At 43.5% G+C, this 23,827-nt stretch overlaps 1 protein-coding gene across 2 annotated transcripts in view; it reads left to right on the top strand.

The window, feature by feature from the left end:
• The window catches only part of LOC119379081 (uncharacterized), a 63,683-nt gene that overhangs the window by 17,233 nt on the left and 22,623 nt on the right, over positions 1-23,827 (top strand). For both annotated transcript variants that reach the window (XM_037648249.2, XM_037648248.2), the window contains exons 6-10: positions 2,403-2,455; positions 5,376-5,424; positions 9,285-9,438; positions 19,897-19,987; positions 23,046-23,096. In XM_037648249.2, coding sequence (XP_037504177.1) covers positions 2,403-2,455; positions 5,376-5,424; positions 9,285-9,438; positions 19,897-19,987; positions 23,046-23,096 — 398 coding nt within the window. The remainder of the gene's footprint in view (positions 1-2,402; positions 2,456-5,375; positions 5,425-9,284; positions 9,439-19,896; positions 19,988-23,045; positions 23,097-23,827) is intronic.

Here is a 23,827-nt window from a genome sequence, read left to right as displayed (position 1 = left end):
TGGGACAAGGCATGCCAACGCTCAACATTGGAATGGGCAGCCTTAGAGCTGCACTCTTAAAGGGGCACTAAAGAGAAAAACGATTTTGCCCGTATTTGTAAATTACTATTTCACAATACCGAAGCCGGCACGCTTGCCTCGAGGAGATGCTTGGTAAGGGAGAAAGGGAGAAAAGGCACAAAAACAAAATCCCGGTGCCAATGCCACCTTGAAGTTACCGCACCAGTTGCCGTGATGTCATAGATTTTAACGGCGTCTACTAAGGCTTACGTAATTCCTGATCGGTGAGTATGTAGTACATTATCCTCTGTGGGGGTCAGAGATGCAGCATACCAAGTTTCAGGATATTTCGTTGAAGCAATGTCACCAAAATACGAAAAAAGCAGTTTAAAATCCCTGACGTCACGTGCGAAGATTTCGGTGCGAGATTTAAAAATGAGACTTTGACCTTGATTTTCTCTTATATTTATAAACCTATGGCGATGAAATTAACGAGAATAGAGTTTTCATAGCATTATTTATTAGTCTAAATTGATTCATTGTTTCACTTTAGTGTCCCCTTAAAGTGATGCGGGATCCTCAAAACCAACTAACCTGCCTTAGAGCCCCACCCACAGCTGAATGAATAGATCTGTGCTCTGTGTGTCGAGTCATTGGTGTAGCCAGGAATTTTTTTTGTAGAGGGCATACCCTTGACTCATACATAGTGGGGGCTGGGTCTCTTTTTATGCTTTATATCTAATGCAGATAAATTTTGGGAGCACATAGCCGATCTACCAGCCCAGGTGACATGAGTTGCCTTGCTAGGCCTCTAGCTGTGCCCAGTGCCACTTGTATGAAAGGAATGATACCAGGAATTTGTGCAGTAGCAACATTATATATGACAAATTTCAGCATATCAGATAATTTGAGGCTTTGAAATACAGTGAAACCTCGGTGATACGATCACGGCTCTTACAAATTTCGGGGGGATACGAATTTTCCTTTGGTCCCGGCCAAGACCCATTGGCCTGCGATGTAATGGAGTACTGTTGTTGCGAACCGATTTTCACCCCGTGACGTTTGATACGAACATGCGCTACCGCACAGGTATGAAGAAGTGCTGTCGCGGAAGACGCGTCAAGAACATGCGGGCGCGGGAACGGAAGCGCGGGCATGCGCGCCGCGCCGCGAATTCGTCAGAATCAAGGTGTAAGAAAAATACTTTTCTAACACAGTGGTCTGTATAAACCTTCATTGACGCGTCGTAGCTTCCGAGATTGTGAACATCAATCTTGGATGCCTTAATATGTCTCCGTGCGCTTTCGCGTTTAAATTACAGATGCAGTTGTCGTCATGCTCCTTTTTGTTGGGGACGCACTTGCGTGGGCACGGCCGTAAATCCCTCGAAAGACATCCCAAACATCACCGCGACAAGAAAATAATAACATAGGACCGCGGTTCTGAAATTTCCTGGCCTTCATCTATCGCATCAAAGCGCTCCTTAAGTTACTTTCGCCGCAGTAGTCCATTGTCATGCGGAAAAGCATACTAAGATTTGGAAGGGGCTACTAGCTGTCGCAAGTCACAACACACCTGGTTCATTAAAAACTGTGTTTAAAGGGAAGGTGGATGGAATGAATGAATAAATGAATGAATCAATGAATATTTAATTTGCACACACGCGCGTACGGGCTGTATATTTATGAGTGTAGGTATGATCGTTGACGTCTAAAAACTTCACTGGTAATCATTCAGAGCTGTTCGTCACTTTGCTGCGGCCCTGAAAAACAAGAAATGAAAATGTACGCCAGCTTCTTTTGTTGCATGCTAATTTTCCAAACTTTCTGGTGATACGAATTTCAGGTGATACGAATATGTTTGGTGATCCCGCGAGATTCGTATCACCGAGGTTTTACTGTAAAATACATATATGCATTTACAAACATTGCATTTACTACATTGCAAAGGAGATGAGTATTTTGCTTTTACAGTGTAGCGCTGGGTCACATTTACAGCAAACACTTTACAAGTCATTAGATTACAGATGACTACATGATGCTTAGTTTCACGTAGCATGCACTCGAAAATCTGTGTTAAAGGAGTCACTGTGTAGCTTTCTTCAACACGAGGCTGCTCTTGTCGACTTTGCATAAAATGCACATGGGAAGGTAAGAATGGAAGCGCACCAGCCTCATGTCAGGGTCTATGTGTTTAGCATCTGAAAGCTGACAGAGCACGTTTATCTTACTTTTCTTTTCAGAACTGCCTGTGTCATTGTGTTGACACATGTTGAATTAATGCCTGCCATGCCCTTAAAATGCCCCATTTCTTGGTGCTTGGGGCCATACATTGGTGTGCACAAACTGCAGTTGTGTGTTTTTTTTTTTTCCTTTTTGTAATGTGGTTTGTTTATGTTTCAGCGTCGCCAACAGCGAGAGAAGCAGCAATTGAACAAGGCGTCCAAGTCAGACAGGCAAGTACCTTGGCCACATCAAGCTTAAGCTTCATTGGCATTCAGTTTGCATACAAATTTACGGCGTATTTAGTGCACATTACTGTTTCATCTATTCATTGATGCCCATTTGACAGTGCCTGACATAACGTGTGTGGCGTTCAGAGGATACAGGACAATGGGAAAGGGGCATGTTTCCGTGGGATTCAGAATTGATTTTCCTTAGTCTATAGGCAGTGGTGCTACCACTATGCGTGAACTGTGTCAAAATGCAAACCTTGCTGCATTCTGCTACATGTCTATAAAATGAGGTAAATCCACACCTGCCCTGTGTCGAGGGAAATTCGAGTGCCACTTATCAACCTACTATTGAAAGTATTGTATGAGCTGCCAGATCTGTGACACATGTGGTAATCCAAGCCAAGGAAAGCTGGATAGTACTGCTAGGTGCTTCATAGTGGTAATACAACGTCTACAGCATGAGCATGCCATTATTTACTCAATTAACCAGCAGAGAAGGTTTTTATTTCGCACAAAACTGGTGCAGAAGCGAGAATTCTCGTAATTTAGCCAGTGGTTAGCACAAGCAGCAGTGAGGGCCTGACGATTTTGCATCGTAGATACGGAAAAAGACCTGTGTCTCCATCTGCGACATACACTTTCTATCTACATGCGCAAATCTCAGTAATTTTCTTGCCACTTACTCAGTTGGTGATAGATCGTTTGTTTATTGCAACATATCCAGTGGGTTTGATGTCATATGGTGGGCTTTAGTAGCATTGCCCGCAATTTTCTGCTGCTTGCACTGTGCTTATGACATTGCACTGAGTCAAAACGAAACCGCTGTGTGTGGCAACTGTTGCAGACAAAATCATGTGGTCTCTGTCGACATGATTATTGATGATGATGGCAGTCCTGAAGGCATACATTCATAGCAGTGTCATGTGCAGCAATAAATCTTCTAAAAAGCAAAAAAGAAAGCCTCTAAAGGCACAAATAGGCATAAAGTGTTCCTGTTGGTCCATTACAGTTCATGCTGAGGACTGTGGTGATTTGACTTTGACACTTCATTTTGGTTAGATGCTAGCGCCCCTTTTGCTGTCGCGTCATACATATCTGGCCTTATGCACTCAACATGCTCGGAGGGTTGTCCAAATTGACTGGCACGCAGCCAAATGCATTTGATCCAACAAGACTTTGATGCCATTAAACAATGCATACGGCTGCTGGAACCAGCGGTCGAATTTTGTTTGATTTTCCAAATTCACAACGGAACTTTTTTCGCATCCCAGGCATTTCCCTTGCTGCCCCCCAAAAAATTGTTGCCCACTTGGTATCTGTCAATGTGATGAGTAGCTCAACGAATATCCGGTGTCCTCATGCCACCAGAGTTAAAAATTGAAGGACACTTTGTATTCCAAAGTGTGTTCGGCGAAAGCCTGTGGCCATCTGACTGACTATGTCATGGTATCGGGGGAATCCACATTCTTGGGGCGCTTCTCCGAACTGCATGCTGTGGAACCATCACTGGGCCGCTTGGGAGCCATCCGACTAACTCGACTGCTGCAACGAGACGTCTGACCAAGGAGTGTTGCCGCTATGCCATCACGCGATTGCTGAGAGAGTGTGAGGGGGCATGGACGGACGCCGCTGCCGCGTTGCACAACACGTGTTGGAAGGAGCAATGCGCAACTGTTGCTATGCGCCGCTGTGCCATCACGTAATTGCTGCTGAGAGAGTGTGAGGGGGAGAGGCCACGCAATGCGCAACTGTTGCTATGCGCCGCTGTGCCATCACGTAATTGCTGAGAGAGTGTGAGGGGGAGAGGCCACAGCTGGCACCGTTCCAGGGCACAGACGGATGATGGTGGTTGGACGCCACGAGTATGAAACATTAAAGGCTTTCGCCTTAAAAGTTTAAAAACTGTATGGGAGCCAGATAGCAAAAGTCAGTTCTAATTGAAGCTGCCAACAGTGGTGCTGATGCCTAATGGTTGGTTCTCATGTGATATTTGGTTTTCTTTTTTTTTTTTTTTACACACAAGTACGTTATCTGTACATAAACAGTGGATATTTGCTGAGCTCCTGGCTGCATTTGCATGAGTTGAATTAATATTGAAGCTCAAGAAGGAGACGCTTGAGTACTTCAGGCAGTCAAAAGAGTGTTCAAGGATGAAATGGTGAATATGAGGAAACAGGAAAAAGAACTTGAAGTCAAACCAACGACTGTTTTAACAGATGACTACTCTGAAAAGCGGTAAAGAATAATAGCTCGCTTTTACAAGCAAAGTACCAGCAACTGCATTAATTTGTGGAACTTTCGTGCTTGTTGGAATCATGAAAGTGGTAAAAGCTGGACATTTCAAATATATTTTTTGTACTTATAGTGTAATAAAGCTATTGATAATGTTTGATAAAGCTATTGATAAAGTTATTGATAATGTTATAGTAAAAAATTCCTACCTGGAATGCCTCTTTACATCCTTAAAAACAGCTGACAGGGACTTACGTCCTTGGTCTTTTTGAATTCGTGCCTTTGAAACCTCTATGACCCCCGTAAAACATTGTGCACATAGTAAAAAAAGTGCACAGTTCCTCAAGAGAACATCAAACAATACTCAGTCGGTTGCATGCTCGTAAAGCATATCGGATTTTTCTAAAAGCTTTTCATAAGTTAATCGATACACACTGTATCTTTGGCAATTGCTTCTATGGATGACTGATCCGAAGGCCAGTTTTTACTGCTCTGAAAGCATTTTGCTTGTTTAGAAAGCTGCTTCAAAATGACATAGGCCTGTGGAATTACTGTATTATTCGGCAAGGGTGGCAAAAAACAAGCTGCTTCATTTCAAATTTGTGCTGCCCCAATCCCCTAAAGAAAGAGCTCTGTCCATGCCTCTGCCTAATTTTTTTTCAATGTTTGTTACGTACTGGTCCAACAGCTCCAGCAGTTCAGAAGATGAGAAAAAGGAGACAGATGAAGATGAAGATGTGAGTTTTTACAATCAAAATTTTACTTAATTTCGGAAGCGAGTGGAGGGATAACTGCCATTATTTTTCTGTTATGTGGGCCACCGATGCATTGCCACATTGCTGTTTTCACAAGTTGTTGTTCATTTTAAGCAATTGCTGCCATTGTCACTTGCACTAGATATATTAGTGGTCTGGCAGAAAATACTGTTTTTCTAAATCTGAGAATTTCCTTGCAATATAAGCACACCACTTTTCTTGCGAATGCGGAATTCTCGAGCCAGAACAAGAAAAAGACAAAGCAGGTGCACTGCAGTGTCGTAATAAGTGTTAAGCAAAGCTATTGCGCCTATTCTGCCGTGGCAGCTTGTCATCTAAACCTCACGTGTTGCCTAGAGTGGTGTGATGCCGATGCTTTGATGTTCACCGAACCAAACCACTTGCTCTCTGCACAGTACGATGAATGCGCTGCATCGATAACCACTGCATGCCAGAAAAGCATGAGCTGCTGTGTAAAATTGCATGAAAGCAAGGCAACAAATTGAATTATGGCACCTTCATTAATGGTGGCCTTTTTTATTTATTTATTTGTTTGTTTATTTATTTATTTATTTTTGCAACATCGCCCATCACATTAAATCCGAAAGGCCGGTTACAGTGTCACAAATTCACAGAACAGCCACATCGTTTTACTGAGCTGGCAACGGTGTGGCTGGTAACTGCAAGCAGGTCGGAAAATATTGCTTGGCTACTTGAAACTTGTTGCAGCAGTGCCCTTTAAAAAAAAAATGATTTGCAGTAAATGTGCCTGTAGCTAAGTTGCGATTGCTTTCGCTGGGAATGTACTTTATTCTTCACAGAATTCACAATAGCTTCTATTGAGTTTGGCATCCTGAAGAGTGAGCTCTTAATATCACTTCTTTTTTTTCTGGCTTAATGAAATCTGAAATTACCTGCAAGATACCAGTTGTAAACGACATGCATTTTCTGAACAACCACGATCGCGTGCAAGATACCACATAGTATATGGTTACCCATGTCTGTAACTTGACATACGGCAATAATGGAAACGCCGAATCGGGCGTCGACACGTGGCATTCACGGCACAAAATAAGGAGCTACGCGCTGTGTTAATAATGCAATTGTCCAATGTACGAATGATTTCTGCATGCCACACATCGACTGTATGCTTTCCCTTTCTACCACTCCAAAGGTGAGGACAGCAATGAGATGAATCTTTTTCCCGCAGCCACTGCCTGAAAACATGCCGCTCCACTTCTACGGCCACTCTCCATCACGCGGTGCGTGATTTGAAAAACACACGGATGAAAACCTTGTGCAAGTCAACCATATGACCACTGACACTGCAGAAGTTTCAATTTATTGTCCTGGATTCCTCTGCAGTTGCAATGAAACTTCCTTATATTGAATTCACAGATAAACACACTTGGTTATATACACGATTTTATTTTCGATTCATGGGCGCCGCCATCTTGAGCGGTTGTGCTACCTGTTTTCTATGTCGTAATATGAAATGATTATGGTCATGAAACGTTGAATGTACCGGCCCAAGCGTTTTCGTGCATGCGAGTTCACCGTAGCACTGTTTGTTTATTTGATACAGACACAAAACTGCAACGTTATCAGTCCAAGATGGCGGCGCTTGAGCGTGTCCGGAAAATGGTGTATAGTCAGCTCTGACAGAATGCAGGTTCGGTCCCTGCCCGCGGCAAGTTATCTTGTCGTCCACTTTTCTTTCTTCATATTTACCTTACATTTATACTACTAATAACATCCCCTATACTTTCCTTGGCATTATTGTCTGTCAGTGCTCATTAATATTGTGTATAGCAAAGAAAAACGAGCCCTTGAAATTAACACTTCTTTCCTTCATTCATAGCGAGGGTCTCGTTCTGGCAGACTTGATGCTTTCAGGTAGTATGCGAGGGATTATTGGTCAGCTGCCAGCTCGTAATAAGTTCACGTGCTACGTGACGCCAACAGGCAGAAAAAAGAGTGTTCCACACTCGCCGTCATGGCTACTGGTGGCGCTGACTCACGCTCCCACGTTTAAATGTACATATATACCCTATAAAGGGCACGGGGGGATGGCCGCCGCGGTAGCTCAGTTGGTAGAGCATCGGACGCGTTATTCGAAGGTCGCAGGTTCGGTCCCTGCCCGTGGCAAGTTATCTTTTCGTCCACTTTTCTTTCTTCACATTTACCTTACATTTATTAGTAATAACATCCCCTATACTTTCCTTGGCATTATTGTCTGTCAGTGCTCATTAATATTGTGTATAACAAAGAAAAACGAGCCCTTAAAATTAACGCTTCTTTCCTTGGTTATATAGAGAATTTTGTTATATTGAAGTTCATGATATCGAGGTTTTACGGTAAATCTGACATTGCATTTGCTGCCCGAAGTGCCACGTGCCTGACAAAAATATACAGTGTCTATATTTTTGTATAAAATATTAAGCTTTTTAAGAAAATGTGCTGCCCTGTGGCAGCAGTTCTTTGAATTTCCTTGAAGATTCCGGAAACACTCATTATTTGTGATAAGGGCCACGATTAAAACAGGATTGACATGTAACACCAGCAGGTGACTCTGGCACTAGTGCCTTTGTCTTGCCTCTATTGATGTCGCTTTCATAAGCTTTTCTCTCCTGCCGCTTTTGCTGGCTGACCCTGGTGAGCCGCAGTATGTGGGGCATAGGTGTGATTTTAATTTTCAGTTATAGCACTGCTATTTGTATGATCACAAAACAAAACTTTTAACTTGTACTTAAAATGTGTGTGCTTCGAAAAACATAGTTTTTTAGAAATCTCAAACCTGTTCAGTTTTTCTTCAGTGTGTCTCTTATAACTTGATAGATAAATGCAAAGGTCACGAAAACTGCTACAGGCGAAAACTTTTAATGAGGGACTGTGTTTCCGGGTTAAGTGGGAATTTAGCTTTTTCTCAAACTTCTTGTCCTGACATTTTTGCCCTTGTAGTACGTATGCAGATGCTACATTAGCATAAGGTCTGCAAAGTTTGTTAGTTGAAGAATTCTTTATATTCACTTAGGCTTTTACCATGATTGCTGTCACCGTCTTCACGTTGACTACTAGCCTTAAAGTTAGTAAGCCCCGCCACGGTGGTCTAGTGGTTATGGTGCTCGACTGCTGGCCCGAAGGTTGCAGGATCGAATCCCGGCTGCATTTTCGATCGAGGCGAAAATGTTTGAGGCCCGGGTACTTCGGTGTAGGTGCACGTTAAAGAACTCCAGGTGGTCGAAATTTCTGGAGCCCTCCACTGCGGCATTTCTCATAATCATATTGTGGTTTTGGGACGTTAAACCCCAGATATCATTATATTAAAGCTAGTAAAAGCCATGAATAGTAGATCATCTGCCTTAGCTTAATGGTTCTCACCTTCATTTCTTGTCTACTTGTGTCTATAATGTAACAGAGGAGCATTAATGCGGCCAGGCCAGGCTTGATATTTGATTGTTCTGGTTTTGTTGATGGTGGGAAAGTAGCTACCTAACTTTTGGGCGCTAGCTTTGTACTATAGAATGGACGTACGGTGCTATAGAATTGTATTCATATGCCAAGTTGTACTTGGTTATGATTTATTCTCTGACAACAGAAAATCGGGGAAAATCCTGAATGCTACATTGCTGTCAAATGGAAGTAGTTTACACTTTTTCAATCGGCAGCATGTGCTGTTTTTTCCCTGGGCGTCCAACTGTGGGGGTAGGTGTTAGCGTCCGCAGGTTGTAGAGGAATACAGGAAAGCCTGAAACATACTGGGTTTGCAACATTGGGTGGGCAATTTTAATATGGCATGCAGTGCAGGAGGGTGCTAATTACATCGTTGAAATTGATTGCAGGAGCTGGATCCAAACAGTGCTTTTGTGGCCATGGCACTTAGCCGAAAGAGCAAGGGAGCAGCACCAAAGCCCAGTGTCTCCTCCGGTGGCGTCATTCCCAAGACACCAAACAAGTGTGCAGAGGATGTTGTCACTCGGAGCCGAAAGCTTGCCCGTATGTTTGTACCTTATTGGAGGTCTTATATGTGCACCGTTTTCTTTGGCAGTCTGCAGTGGTAGTCCAGCTGTGCCATTTTGCTGCAGCTCTTCATGTCTGTGCCTTACTACACCCGTCTGATTGCAAATTGCACCAGCTGTGCCAAAGTTCCCTATTTTCACTTGCATGCATGGCAGTGGAGCGCTCTTGACCTAACAATATTCTTGATCTAGCACCAAACACAACAGCTTTCCTAGATTGCCGCAAAACCCCTCCAATCTGCCTCTTTCCAACAGTGTGCATTTTCTCATTAAGGGGGACCCTGCTTCAGAAAAATGTTTTTTCTTTTGAGCAAATTTTCATAAAACTTTCACAGTTGATGTATTTTTATGTGCTGATTCCAAACATGCAATTATAGTTCTAATACTTTGTGCATATCGGCCAACTCTCCCGATTTGCCCGGGAGACTCCCGATTTCTGATCTGTCTTCCCACTCGTACGATCGCGGCCATAGATCTCCCAATAAACGGCCTCAGCCTAATTTCAAAAGAAAAAAAAACTACAATAAAAGAAAAGCAGTTGATTAAAACAACACGAACTTATTTATATGACACCAAAGAAAAGAGAACGTCCATGCAGCTCAAAAGGTTCGCTGGCAACTGCCGTTTCCTGTCGTCCGCTGGGCTCGCCTCCTTTCAGCAGAAACACAGAAACACGCACACATCTCAACCACTGACACTGGTGGGCACATCCCCTGTTTTACGGCTCAGTTCAGAGAGGGCACAGTAATACAGTAGAACCCCGCTGATACGTTTTTGAAGGGACCGTAGGAAATAAACGTAAGAGACGGGAAACGTAAGAGCCGAAAAACAGGAAAAACGGCAAAATATTTAGTGGTACAGAATTTTATTTCAGTTTATTTCACGAGCAGCACGAAAATTGGCACGCTCAGCCGCGATCTAGTCGATGGATAGAAACGCGGAGCTTAGGACGGCCTCATCCACAGAAATGTAATCAACGTATGTGATTTTTTTTAACACCAACAGCTGTAGGCATGAAAGAACTAAGCACACGCAATCACGACCGGCGCAGCGATTCCGACCGCGAACTGCACGCACGACCATGCAAGCTCCAACCAGCTCGAACTCCTCCCGTTCTCCGACAAATAACGATGATGATGAGTCTACGCCAACGCGATGGCAGAAGTAAATGCCAATCTCGAAGGCCTTGCTTTCGCAAGCAATTACGTCATACACGCCATGTTTGTGCAATACAAATCTCAAAGGCTATGCTTTTGTCAATAGTAAATGCCAATCTCGAAGGCCTTGCTTTCGCGAGCAGTTACGTCATAGACGCCATCTTTGCAATTTGAATCTCGAAGGCCATGCTTTTGTTTGCATCAATTGAAAGATTCTGTTGCTTGCGCCTCTCATGTGGCTAATATTACGGTCAAACGAGGCCAAGCTGCGTGAAAATGCACCATGGCCGCTCTCTTTGGTAGTCACTCGGTCGGCTCCGGGCGCACTTCGCGACGTATCATACGGGAACGGTCCGACAGTTACGACGTAACAGCGGGGTTCCCAATACATTGTATCCTAAGGGAGCTATGCCGGGACCGGCGGAAAACAACGTAACAGCCGGGAAAACGCAGCAGTGAGGAACGTAACAGCGGGGTTCCACTGTAGTAGAGAGGCTGGAACGCTTCTGTAGTAACAGTGTTTCAGTCAGACAGCAGGCCCGCTTCGAATCTTCCTCGGCCATGGGCACGGGGGCCGTACGCTGAACAAATTTGTTGACCGATCACGAGCATCGCCTGAAACAATTTTTTTTTCTGCCTTATCAGGGATGCGACTCATCAGGAGATGTAACTTATCATGGGATGCGAGCAAAAAAAATAAATATCTGCACCACAGGTGTGTGTACCTTTGTCTCCCTCTTTGTAAAATGCTTTTGCACTAAATACTAATAATACTGTCGCATCAAGAAGGCCAGAAGTCGACCCTTGCTGCATCAAATAGTTGTGCACTTATTGTTGTACTGCTCCTAGCGATCCGAAATGCCGTTTTTTTTTTTCAGCTCCAGAACATCATATTTCCTTCTCCAAATGTGCTCCCAAAAAGCTTTTCACCTGCTCCAAAAATTTCTCCAGATTCTAAACTGACTAGACCACCACTGAATCTGTTAAAGGTGGTGCCCTATAGCATCTTTTTGTTATATGGAAGTGAGTGGCATGCCTTTCACTTAATATAGTGTAACCTCGATTATACGTCCCCCGATTTTGCGACGACCCAAATTTTACAACGAATTGGTTCAGTCCCAGCAAAACCCCCATAGAAATAATGTATTAAAAATCTCAGTTACACGACGCTGTTTTATGCCGACCCCGCATTTTACGAGGACTCTTGGATACCATTCGAGAAAAAAATCGTCTTTTTTACTCGAATCTAATGCTCACCAAATATTCGAGGGTGCAAAATAAAAACTTAAGTGCCGCTAGGTCAACAATTAGAAAAAAGCAAGAGTGAGACAGGCACAGTATGCCTTCTTGGAATGGAAAAATTATTCTACTGGCAGTTCATTTTCTTCTGTGATCCAGTTTTCCTGGCTTTAAGATCACTTCTGGATAAGCCGCGATCACGGGCTTATTTCAGGGCCATTACCGAGACAAGCTCAATCTGCACGGAGTAGCTTCTGCTAGTCGACAAGCTTGTCTTCAAGATCCGGATATTTTCACATTTTTGGTCCATAGAAACACTTCTTGGTCAACACACAGCTGAAGATCTCCGTTCTTTTGCGGCACTCGCAATCATAGGCCTCAAGCACACAAAAGGGACGCGACGCAGCTATCTACAACTTGCAAAATAACTTTCCATTGACGTAAGCCTTCATGATGACAGCGGCACATCGCCAATTGCACTTCAGAAGGGAACAAATAACGCACACAGCTCAGTCATCCTACGCAAACTTGAAATGTGTGATGGCGATGGCACTGTACCTGGCTCTTCTGATGGGAGGCTGTTGCCAACACTGTTTCGGTTTCGTTTTTACGCGCAGGCAATTTTCGAATTCATTTTATCAGAATGAAGATGCGCGTTAGATTAAATTTTTTTAAAGTGGAGAATTAAGATTCGCTCACACCTCCTCCAATTGAATGCTTAGCTGTCATTTTTTAAAATAATGTACAGTCGAGTCCACTTATAATGGTAATGTTTATAACAATATATTGGATATAACGATGAACGACGATGGCACCGTCCACTTTTGTATGCTTTCTATGGTAAAATAAACTGCTTTGTATGATGCTCCAGTGCCGCTATATAGGATATAGCGACCAAATCTGGCTACAGCGCGAGCCAAAAATGGCTTTCCGCACCAACGACATGCGCCGCTATGCGCCCCGCACCCTGTCCACACCCTCAGAAAAGGAGGAGGAGCTTTCCTTCCGAACTTCCAAAGCCTTGCCAGGAGACGCCTGCGAAGCACCTGTCAACAAAGAGCTGGCGGAGATGTGGTTGGTGCTCCACGAAGATGTGTGGTATCTGGACCACTTCCTTTATGCAGGCGATGTTGTGGAAACGTCCGGGTGCCTCAGTAATGAGGCGATCGTTGCCCGTACGTGTCGCGGACAGCGGTGAGAGTGGCGACTCCAACAACGTGGTTGAGCTGCCTACCCAGGTACTCTCATCGCAGGAGGCCCAACGGATAATACAATTCCTCCGGGACATTTTTTTTTCGCGAACGACCTCCCGCTCAGCTACGTGAAACACCTTGATGCTGTTGAGAAAGATGTGTGCAAGCTTTGCGTGAAGCAGTCAAAGCTGACAGACCGTTGCTTTTCTACAAACAAGTAGTACATAGTTGCACTACCTTATCTGCATGCAAATAAAATGTTTTGACCTCTCTTTTGTCTTTCTTTTCTCAACCTGCTTATAACAATTATTGGTTATAACGATGGGATTTCGTTGGCACTTGGATATCATTGTAAGTGGACTGCACTGTAATTTACCTTCCTTGGATAAGTGCAGGGTCGTGCCACAGGCTTATTCAGGTGGTCTGTACTGTGGGCAATGCATAAACTGCCCATGTCCTTATTTTTATTTTTATTGTTTTTTTTTCGAATGTATGACGCCCGGACTATACGACCGTTTTGCGTGGTCCCTCAAAGTTGTATAATTGGGGTTCCACTGTATATTCTCAACAAAGTTTTTGAAAAGGGCACAACATCTGACACAATCCCATCATAATGCTTCACTGATGCCAAGCGTACCACGATAATTAATTGGGAGGTACAAAGAGCACAGCGTTTACTTCAGCACATTTCCCCTTAGCAATGGTGGTGCCAATTGCACTGTCTTTGTCTACTGCTGCATTATTTCTTTTAATAATGCACTTGCATCCCTTCAAATTTGGTGTCTGACAAAGGTTCCCAAGAATGACAAAAGAGCAGTGACAGGATGGGTGAGGGTCATTAATGCTTCTAATTGTCAATAGAATGGGTAATCTGCACTTGTACTCACGTGTAATACATGATCACGAACAACTGGCAGACTAGGGGGGACCTCGAAAGCCAGAGGAGAGAATGAGAGATGTTTATATGGTATGATGGCCTCCCTGCTGTGGGCAGCTGAATAAAAATTTGGCTTGTATGTTCATCGTATCATCGTCTACAGATGAAAGTGTTTGCTTGCTGTGTTGTAAAATTGTTCATTACGAGCAAGCTGCAAATTTATCTCCAGGTTTTGATGTGAGAGGGAACTACAGTAGAACCCCGCTGTTACGTTCCTCACTGCTGCGTTTTCCCGGCTGTTACGTCGTTTTCCGCCGGTCCCGGCATAGCTCCCATAGGATACAATGTATTGGGAACCCCGCTGTTACGTCATAACTGTCGGACCGTTCCCGTATGATACGTCGCGAAGTGCGCTCGGAGCCGACCGAGTGACTACCAAAGAGAGCGGCCATGGTGCATTTTCACGCAGTTTGGCCTCATTTGACCGTAATATTAGCCGCATGAGAGGCGCAAGCAACAGAATATTTCAATTGATGCAAACAAAAGCATGGCCTTCGATATTCAAATTGCAAAGATGGCGTCTATGACGTAACTGCTCGCGAAAGCAAGGCCTTCGAGATTGGCATTTACTATTGACAAAAGCATAGCCTCTGAGATTTGTATTGCACAAATATGGCGTGTATGACGTAATTGCTTGCGAAAGCAAGGCCTTCGAGATTGGCATTCACTTCTGCCATCGCGTTGGCGTAGACTCATCATCATCGTTATTTGTCGGAGAACGGGAGGAGTTCGAGCTGGTTGGAGCTCGCGTGGTCGTGCGTGCGGTTCGCGGTCAAACTCGCCGCGGCGGTCGTGATTGCGTGTGCTTAGTTCTTTCATGCCTACAGCTGTTGGTGTTAAAAAAATCACATACGTTGATTACATTTCTGTGGATGAGGCCGTCCTAAGCTCCGCGTTTCTATCCATCGACTAGATCGCGGCTGAGCGCGCCAATTTTCGTGCTGCTCGTAAGAATTGAAATAAAATTCTGTACCACTAAATATTTTGCCGTTTTTCCTGTTTTTCGGCTCTTACGTTTCCCGCCTCTTACGTTTATTTCCTACGGTCCCTTCAAAAACGTATCAGCGGGGTTCTACTGTATGAAGAGGAGGCGTTCCCTCCCTCCATTATTAATGAGCTTTACTTTTCTGCTTTTGTTCCTGTGGTTTAATTATAAATGCATAAACTTTTAGCATACATATTACTAGGCTTGTGTGAATAGTAAATTTTAGGTCCGAAGCGAATTCGAAGCGAATTGTGATTTGGTCGAATAATTTTGAAGCGAATTCGAATAGTATATGTTACATATTATAAAGAAAAATGGAGCATATTTGTCATGAACCAACTAACCTGCACAATATTTTCAAATGTGAAACAAGGCATATGCAAATGTCATTCTTTTTGGTTCAAAGGGAAGTGGAACCAACTTTGAATAGTACTAGCAGGATTTGACTTTCGGTAGAATGCAAGTGGTAACCTGTAAAATACGTCACGTTTTGAAATTTACTGTACTTAGAGCATACAAGCCGGTATAACAAGCTTTTAAACTTAAAAAATGATGAATCGATGTGAGGGTAAAACAAACCTAATTAATTCTGACTCTGTTATTTCGAAATTCCTTATAATTCGAAGGATTTCTGCGGTCCTTTATTTTTCAATGTAAATTCGAGTGAATAATTTGAAGCGGCGGTTAGTAGCAGCCCGGTTAATTCGAAAACTTTAGGTGCCATGTTCCAATTCTCGATCCCGATTTAGCCGCAAATCCGCAGAAACAGTGGCCCTTAGGAGCCACAAGACAATGCAGTGTAGCGATACTAATGATTGACAGGTTGAGCACCCCAGCCTCGCTGCTGCCAGCGCAAGAAAAAAAAAAGCGGTCTTGTGGTCAGCTGAAATGTGCACCTGCGGAAAAGAAGGCGTGCTTCACTGTAAGACAGCGGTGACACGTGAGCAGCATGACGCATGCTTCTCACAACGTCAGCGTGTCATGATTTACCCATTCTTTCTGGGAAAATAGAGAAATTAATAAAGGGACGGTATGACGGAATTCATGATGTATGCGAACCTCTGATTGGCGCTTGTTCTGGCAATTTGCGCACTTGCACAGCTGGCAGAAAACTTGCCTGCAACGCCCACTTCGAAAACTCAGTTCGTAAACTTACGTTCCGTCACACTGGTCATTATTAAATTCTTTATTTTACCAGAAAGAATGGGCAAATGGTCGCATCATGACGCGCTGACGCTGTGATGAGCAGGTGACATGCTGCCCGCGTGTCACCACTGTGTTGCAGTGAAACACGTCTTCTTTTCCGCAGGTGCGCATTTAAGTTGACCACAAGACCGTTTTCTTTCCCCGTTCTTTTTTTTTTTTTTTAATTTGCTGGTAGTAGGAAGGCCTGCCGTTTCCCCTGTTTAGCGGCAATGTTGGGACCGGGTATTGCTGGAAAAAAAACATGGCTGATCCCTCTGTCATAAGAATCGGTATAACACGAAAGTAAAACGTGTCTTCGCAGATGTAGTTGAGCGTTTGTTGTGCATTGTTTCACCCCGAGGGCGAAGGAATGAATGCTATAGCAACAAGCTGTAATGTCACGTGAAGAACGGCAAGCAGCTCGAAACTTGCAACGCGCTGCTCAAGCAGAAAGGACGCACGGAACGAACATACACAGGATGAGCGCAAACTGTCACAGTTGTAACTTATTTGTTTGTGAGCAGCGCGCTCCTTTTGCAAAAGCGGCCGCTGCAATGAGCGAAGTGACCTTTGTGCTCTCTCTCAAGAGGCGCGCGCCATCTCGCTAGGGATAACAAAAACACGCTGATGTACCACCGATCTCTGAGTACTGCCACGGCAAATGGTGTATATAAATAGCACGCCGTTAGTATGACGAAGAATGTGCCGTCTGTGGCGAAGACGTTTCGTGCTGTGCGCTGGGGATCAAGGGGTCGTAAGTTCGACTCCCGGTGATGGAACTTTTTCTTCTAGTTTTTTCTTTGCTATATATTAGTCTTTATATTTTACAACGTCATATCCGTGACGGAAATGCGTCAGTGGAGCCGTGGTGGACCCCGGCATAAAACACTTTCGTGTTAATATAACCCTTGGAGCCGCAAACTAGCAGGCGCAGCAAACGACCACCTCTGATTCAAAGTTCCTTGCATCTCGTATTTTGTATGTTAGGTTAATTCGAAAACCCGCTTAATTAGAAGATTATTCACAGTCCTAGTGACATTGAATTAACGAGGTTTCACTGTATGTTCATTTAACCTTGAAGTGGGGCCTCGCGGCAGTGCAGATTTCCCCTGGAAAGGTGTATTCACAGTATAGCACATCACTGCAGTGAAACCACCTTTACAGGGGGGCTACATGCGGTTTATATATATCTATTTGTTCATTTGAATACTTCAAAATTTCCTAGAATTTAAATTCGTTTCGAAGCGAGTTCGAATATTCGAAGTGCTCGAATGTTCGCACAAGCCTACATATTACCTAATGAACTGTGAAATGTTGCAGGGTATTACTGCATTCTGTAATGTAGTGTAATTTTTCTTTGCATTGATTCACCTTGGGTAATTTTTTTTAAGATACTTTGTATTTTCTATTTGAGATTGGAATCAAAACAATGCAGTTCGCAGGTGTGAGATTCGTGTTTTAAACATTCTTAAAAGATTGGAAAAAAACATTGAGAGCTGTGGCTGCAAAACTTGAAATTGGATGTCTGAACTAATGCATGGCACACTTTTCTGTTTATTCGTGGTGTACTTCTTTCAACTAAAAATGTGCACATTTTGTGCACAGTGCAAATCTCAAGGCACTTTTTCCCACCTTCCACATCAAATGACTTAAAGGGGTCATGAAGCACCCCTTGGGCTGATTGAAAAAACACATCCTGCGGAAAGCTGACACGGCTATGAACTGCTCTGCCAAATATTACAGTCGTGCGCGCCGCGTAATGGCCACAAGCGGAGCGCGAAGTTGCCGTTTCCCCAGGCACCCTCTTTTCAAACAGAGGCCGGTTCTCACTCTCGTCGGTGGGCGGGGCGTCTGTCCGCTGTACGTCGCAAGAGACATAGCATGCTTATTGGCCGATAGCCGACGTAAATCGAGAGCGGCGTTCGGATCAGATGCGCTTCTTGCCGCGGGGTGCCGCCACTTGCCGGCGCCGCACTCCTCAGTACACGGTAGCCGCACTCGCGCAAGCGAATCACAGCGGGAGAGCGATCGCGTTTCATGACGCGCGCTGGCGTAACTTCTTTCCCCCATGCCATCCCTCCCTGTCTAGCTTCCAGTGCGCTCGTCGGCACGAGAAAAGAGAGAAAGCGCTGGGAGCGTGCGCCAAACCCCCGTAACTCCGCTGATTCTCGACGGATTCGAGAAATTTTTGCGGCAATCGATTCGGGAGGCAGTACACTCTGATACTGAGGCCATTAGATCATTACTTGGAAAAGTGGTTCATGACCCCTTTAAGTCTGTTAGCATGCTGCGCTAAATTTGGATAGCACATGTGCTATCCAAATTGCACAAAAATATTTGCTGTTACAGAATTTTATTGCAGCGCTGTTTTATCTGAAGACCACACAAATTTGGAAAATTCAATAAAGCTGACTCGTCCACTAGACCCTGCAAGTGTATGCAATATTCATTGGCACCGAACTCTGGCAAATTCAGTTATATTTGGCCACACCTTGAGTTGTTTATTTGGATGACCCTCGGGGCATGCCGATCGCAAAGCACTTCAGATGTGCAATGCAGGCGCTTTGCTAGCGTCCAGTTGAAACAAAGTGCTGGAGTCTGCACTTTAGTCATCAGCAAACTACAAGTAAGCCGGAATGCTGCAGCATTTTATTCCTTCTTATGACTTCATTGCCTGTAATCTACCACCACAGAACTCTACCACAGTTCTTGCTGTGTGTTTTCGGAGCTGCAATGTCACCCTCGATGCTCTAATGGCCACGGTTTCAGCTGCAGGGCCTGCAGCTAGTGGTAGTTCCACTTTCAGTGTGCCTTGGCCGTGCAGGTGTTTTTGGAATTGTGTCATGGCCATCCGTGGCCGTGACCAGCAGTTATCTATGATTGCAATGAGTGTTGATGAGCAGTAGTTTCATTGTGGCTCAATGTAATGTACGTGCTGTGTTACAAACATGAAAGTTCTTGAAGATGAAGAGCAATTTTTTTGCAGCCTGCATGTGCACCAAACACACCGGCTGCATAATGATGGATGGGCAATCTGTTGTTGGACTGTCACAATGCCAAAAATTTATTTGCATGGGCACATAGGAGTGGAAAGCATGTGTTAGATGACATGGGTCTTGCAGTGTGTCTGCACTGTAGAGTAACTCGTGAGCCTTTGCAAAATTTTCTTGTTGCCATCAGAATTTTGGGTCACTCGTGAGCAAGCGCCCCTTCCATATCAGGTTGTTTTCATGAAAACTTCGTTGAAGCAGAAGTACTGGGGAAAAATATTCGTTGCAACGAGGGTTCTTTTTTTTTTTCTAATGTTTTTATAGGCGAAAATTTTTCTTTGTGACGGAAGTTTTGTTGCAGCGACATTCGACTGTATTAGCCGTTTGCATGTTGTGAAAGTGATTATTTACCTGATGACAGCTTTCTGTTGACAGGAATTTAAAACGTTTTTGTTCTTTTATCTCCCATGTTATTATGTATGATAAAAGGCAGCGACAAGTGCATGTTGTAAATCGTCATCACTGTTCAACTGTTGCTCTGTAAACCTAAGATTATGTATCGGCAAATAGCCCTGCTAAGAACATCAACAGTTTACACAAATAAGAATGCCCTGTAGGTTCCCTATGCTTTTTTATATTCCTACTCTAAACGGGAGCACATATTACTTTAACTCTCCCTAGTTGTTAGCTGCAAGCAGTCAAAAATGTTAAAGCATACGTCGCACACATGCTTCCTTTTTCTTTACCAGGTGAAGGATACGAAATGTGCAATCTGGGTCGCCATAAGGATGCCGTTGAACTATTCACCCAGGCCATAAAGTTGTATGCACAAGAGCACAGGTTGGTGATTTGATTTGAGGAAAAATTTTGCTATTGTACAGATTTCATGAAAGTAAGCAAGCTGTTCTTATGCACTCCTTTTCTAAACGAAACCTCTATGGTGCTGTAAAATGAAAGCTCTGGGGCCCTGAAACCTTTCTTGGTGATCATGGCATGATTTAACTATAGGACTAAATTGCTTCTTGAATTTCCCACTGCAAATTTTTTCCTAATCCTACAAGTACTATGCGTGGAGTTACAGGTAGTTATTGCATCATCCCAGTGGCTTTCTTACTTTTTTCGTCCCCATGAGTGTGCTCAAAGGTCCACAGGGGGATAGCAAGGGGCAAGGCCACATTCCAAAGTTGCTTTACCTATCTCGTGTGCTTAGACATTTTCTTATGCTTTTTTTTCTCCTTGAGCGTGTTGGTCACCATTTTCCGTTCAGGCATGCGTGACACTCCTAGAAACTTGGGGTAGCTCAGAATATTAGGGCTGCTGCGCATTACCACGTGCTTGGAGATGCGGCGATCATTGGGAGCATGTGGTCACAGCCGACGAGAGGGCTCATTGTAGCTCTACGCTGTGGTAGCACCCCTCGGCCACCGTCGTACCTACACTACACAGCAGAAAAAGCAAAGTGTAACTGTTGCGTGTATAGCAGAACATCTGCTATCACATGGTGCGGCTGGAGTGCACGCTCGTGCTCTGGTCTGGCCAAGCCACGTGAATACTTGGTGTGGACTAGCTTTGTCCTTTACGAGCTTGACTGACACACAGTAGCTAAATCTAGGTTGTGCATTTTGAAGCACTTTCAGTCAGCTCAGTACAATATGATGTCTGCCAAGGCATACCCGCCGCGGTGGTCTAGTGGTTATGGTGCTCGACTGCTGACCTGAAGGTCGTGGGATCAAATCCCAGCCACGGCATTTTCGATAGAGGCAAAAATGCTTGAGGCCCATGTACTTAGATTTAGGTGCATGTTAAAGAAGCCCAGGTGGTCAAAATTTCCGGAGCCCTCCACTACAGTGTCCCTCATAATCATATTGTGGTTTTGGGACGTTACACCCCAACAATTATTATTATCTGCCAGGGCATCTAGCTCTTGAGGCATGTAGAAGAGAGCTGGCATGCATGCACTGGCAAGCATGTGTGTGGTTTTGGAGACAAAGACAAAGATAGGATTTGTGAGTACTGCTGTAGCGGCTCAGTATGAGGCAACTGACCATTTATGCATTTGCTTTGAAGGGGTGGACAAGTAGTGTACCATGTACCATTTCACATGAGTGTAAGAGAGAATGAAACATTAAAGGGACCCTGAAACAATCTTGACGACAATTTTTTACAGGCCCATTGAGGCACTAGCGTAGGTCCTTTGGATCATTAATCAACTGATTTAAGTGCTCTGTGTTATTTATTATGAGGTATTAAACCTATATATTGCTACAGATCGCAATGTAATGACAGAGTTTTCAGCCATCCCTGTTTTGGGACATCATCGAACTGATTGGCTCAACGTTTGTATATGTGGAAAAAAATGCAGGTGGCCGGGGTTTTGGCAGCATCTGGTAATGTGGTGATCGAGAAAAATACAAACCGTGCCCTCTGCAATATATGGCACGCTGGTGGAGGATAATGGAATATTGTGCTGAGCCATAACCGCTTGGCAAAGAAGTTTAGGGGAAAAAGCAGGACTTCGGAGGAGGGTAACATTTAGTCACCCATAGCTCCCTTGATACAATGTGCTTCAAATGACTTACAGTTTAACCTGCTATAACAATACTGGTTTTAATGATATTTTGGGTATAACAGTGAGCAGCTGCTGCACCGTGAACTTTCGTATGTCTTCTATGGTGAATAAACCTCTTATAACAACGTTGCTGTGCTACGTTATCTGTTACAAAAATTAAGGCTGGCTCTTGGGTGTCTACATGGAAAGGAAAAGAAACTCTCGATGTGCAGGAAATATAAGAAAACAAAAAAAGGGAGAAACGAGGGCCGCAGAACCCATCTGAGCCCCATGTGTGCTAGCACACTTTCATAGAGTAGAGCAAGTTTTTCAGCCTTCTCCGCACCCCCAACCTCACATCAACGTGATGTGTGAAAGATCTTATCATTCAGGTTGTGTAACTAGGAAGGATGTTGGGCCGCTGTTGACAAGATGCTTGCATTGTCGGTCATTGTTGGAATATAAGACTCCTTTGACATGTGAGTCAACTGGCAATTCAATGGGGTGGGTGTGTTGAAGGTGGGCTTCTGCGGCTGTACATGCATTTTAGAAACACTATAGCTTGTTTGAAATACCTGAGGATTTGCTGTGCGCGCTTTTCTAAGATGTATGAACAATTTTCTCACGAAATCTGAAATTTTATTATAACTGTGATTTATAATGAGAAATTACATTGCAAATGTCTGTCTCGTGTGTTCTTATAAGCAAAAAAAAAAAAATGAGCTCGGCGCCTTGATTCACCATAACTACTGGCAGCACCACTGCATACGGCCTACGTCAGCAACTTACGTGCATCTGTATACAAAAGAAAAGAATGAAACTGATAATGATAAATACTGCATTGATATGAAAGGGAAAGCAACAGCTGAAAGAGTTACTGGACTTCATACACGAAGCAAATTTATATGTGTATTTCTGAATAAATATTATGCCTAAGGGCAGACTTTCGAAAAAAAAAAAAAAAAAAGATATGACAGGGCATAAAGCCATCCTGGAGAAAGTGCACTGACAAAAAGAGCACAGCTGTAGAGGTGTGTAGTAATGACGATTGGAGACAAAAAAAAAAGTGACCTTCTATAAGAAAGTTATTCATAGATGCATATATGATTGAATGGAAATTGGGTAGATTCGCTATTTCAAATGCAGTGGAGGGAAAGTAATGGTTGAATGTTTTGTAAAGCAGTATTGTAAATTGGTGTCCAAACAAAAACTACATAAAGGTAGTGTTTAAAGTTCCTGAAATATGTTAATGTGTTTCAGGGGCCCTTGTGCAGTTGTGACAAAATATGCAGGATTTACTTCACATCTATTTCACAGTGTATTTACTCTTCATTTCAAATTGTGTTTCAGCTACTTTGGGAACCGGTCGTACTGCTACAGCATTTTGGGAAAGTATGACAAGTACGTAATCTTTTTTTTGCCTATGCTGCAATTTTCAGGTTACCAGATTTTAATGCTATAATTACAATTCCACATCATAGTAATTTCGTATTCAGGGACAAGCTTTCCTGAAATCAATCTTGCAAAGTCCATTTGATCAGTTGTACTTGCTGTGCTTATAGGTGCATGTTGAGCCTTTCTTAAAATTCAGAACTAAATAGATTGGTCCTCAGTATATGTCAAAGCTTTTATTTACTAATCCTGTGCATACATGTCTGAAACGCTCGCGATCTCACTAAAGGTTAGCTGCGTGTTCAAAGAAAAAAGAAAAAGTGATTAACTCTTTCGTTACGGCATAAAATTGACCAATTTACAGTGCTTCCAGAAAACATTTTTTTTCTCTTGAACAACTAAACGCATTTAACATTACAATGCATGAAATTGTAGCTTATTGGTGAGGCTTTTTGTATTTAAAAAATGGAAATGCTGTCAGGTTTAGTTATTGAGATTTTATTTGTCAAATAAACAAAATAAATGCAATGAAAGGTATAAACAGACAGAAATAAGCAAATGTACTCGGCTACAAAATTATTTTCGTAATTCTGAAATATAGAAAACGTTGATAGTCCCCTTAGCTGTGCTTTCCATATATACCATTCTGTACACTACGTTGTGCATTTTTCGGGACCCATCAATCTAAAAGCGTTGACAGCTGTGCCATTTGGCAAAGCAGTCGCGTGAGGGCAGGAAGC

This window comes from Rhipicephalus sanguineus, chromosome 1 (assembly GCF_013339695.2).
Source record: "Rhipicephalus sanguineus isolate Rsan-2018 chromosome 1, BIME_Rsan_1.4, whole genome shotgun sequence".
NCBI lineage: Eukaryota > Metazoa > Arthropoda > Arachnida > Ixodida > Ixodidae > Rhipicephalus > Rhipicephalus sanguineus.
This window is presented reverse-complemented; position numbering and strand designations above follow the sequence as displayed.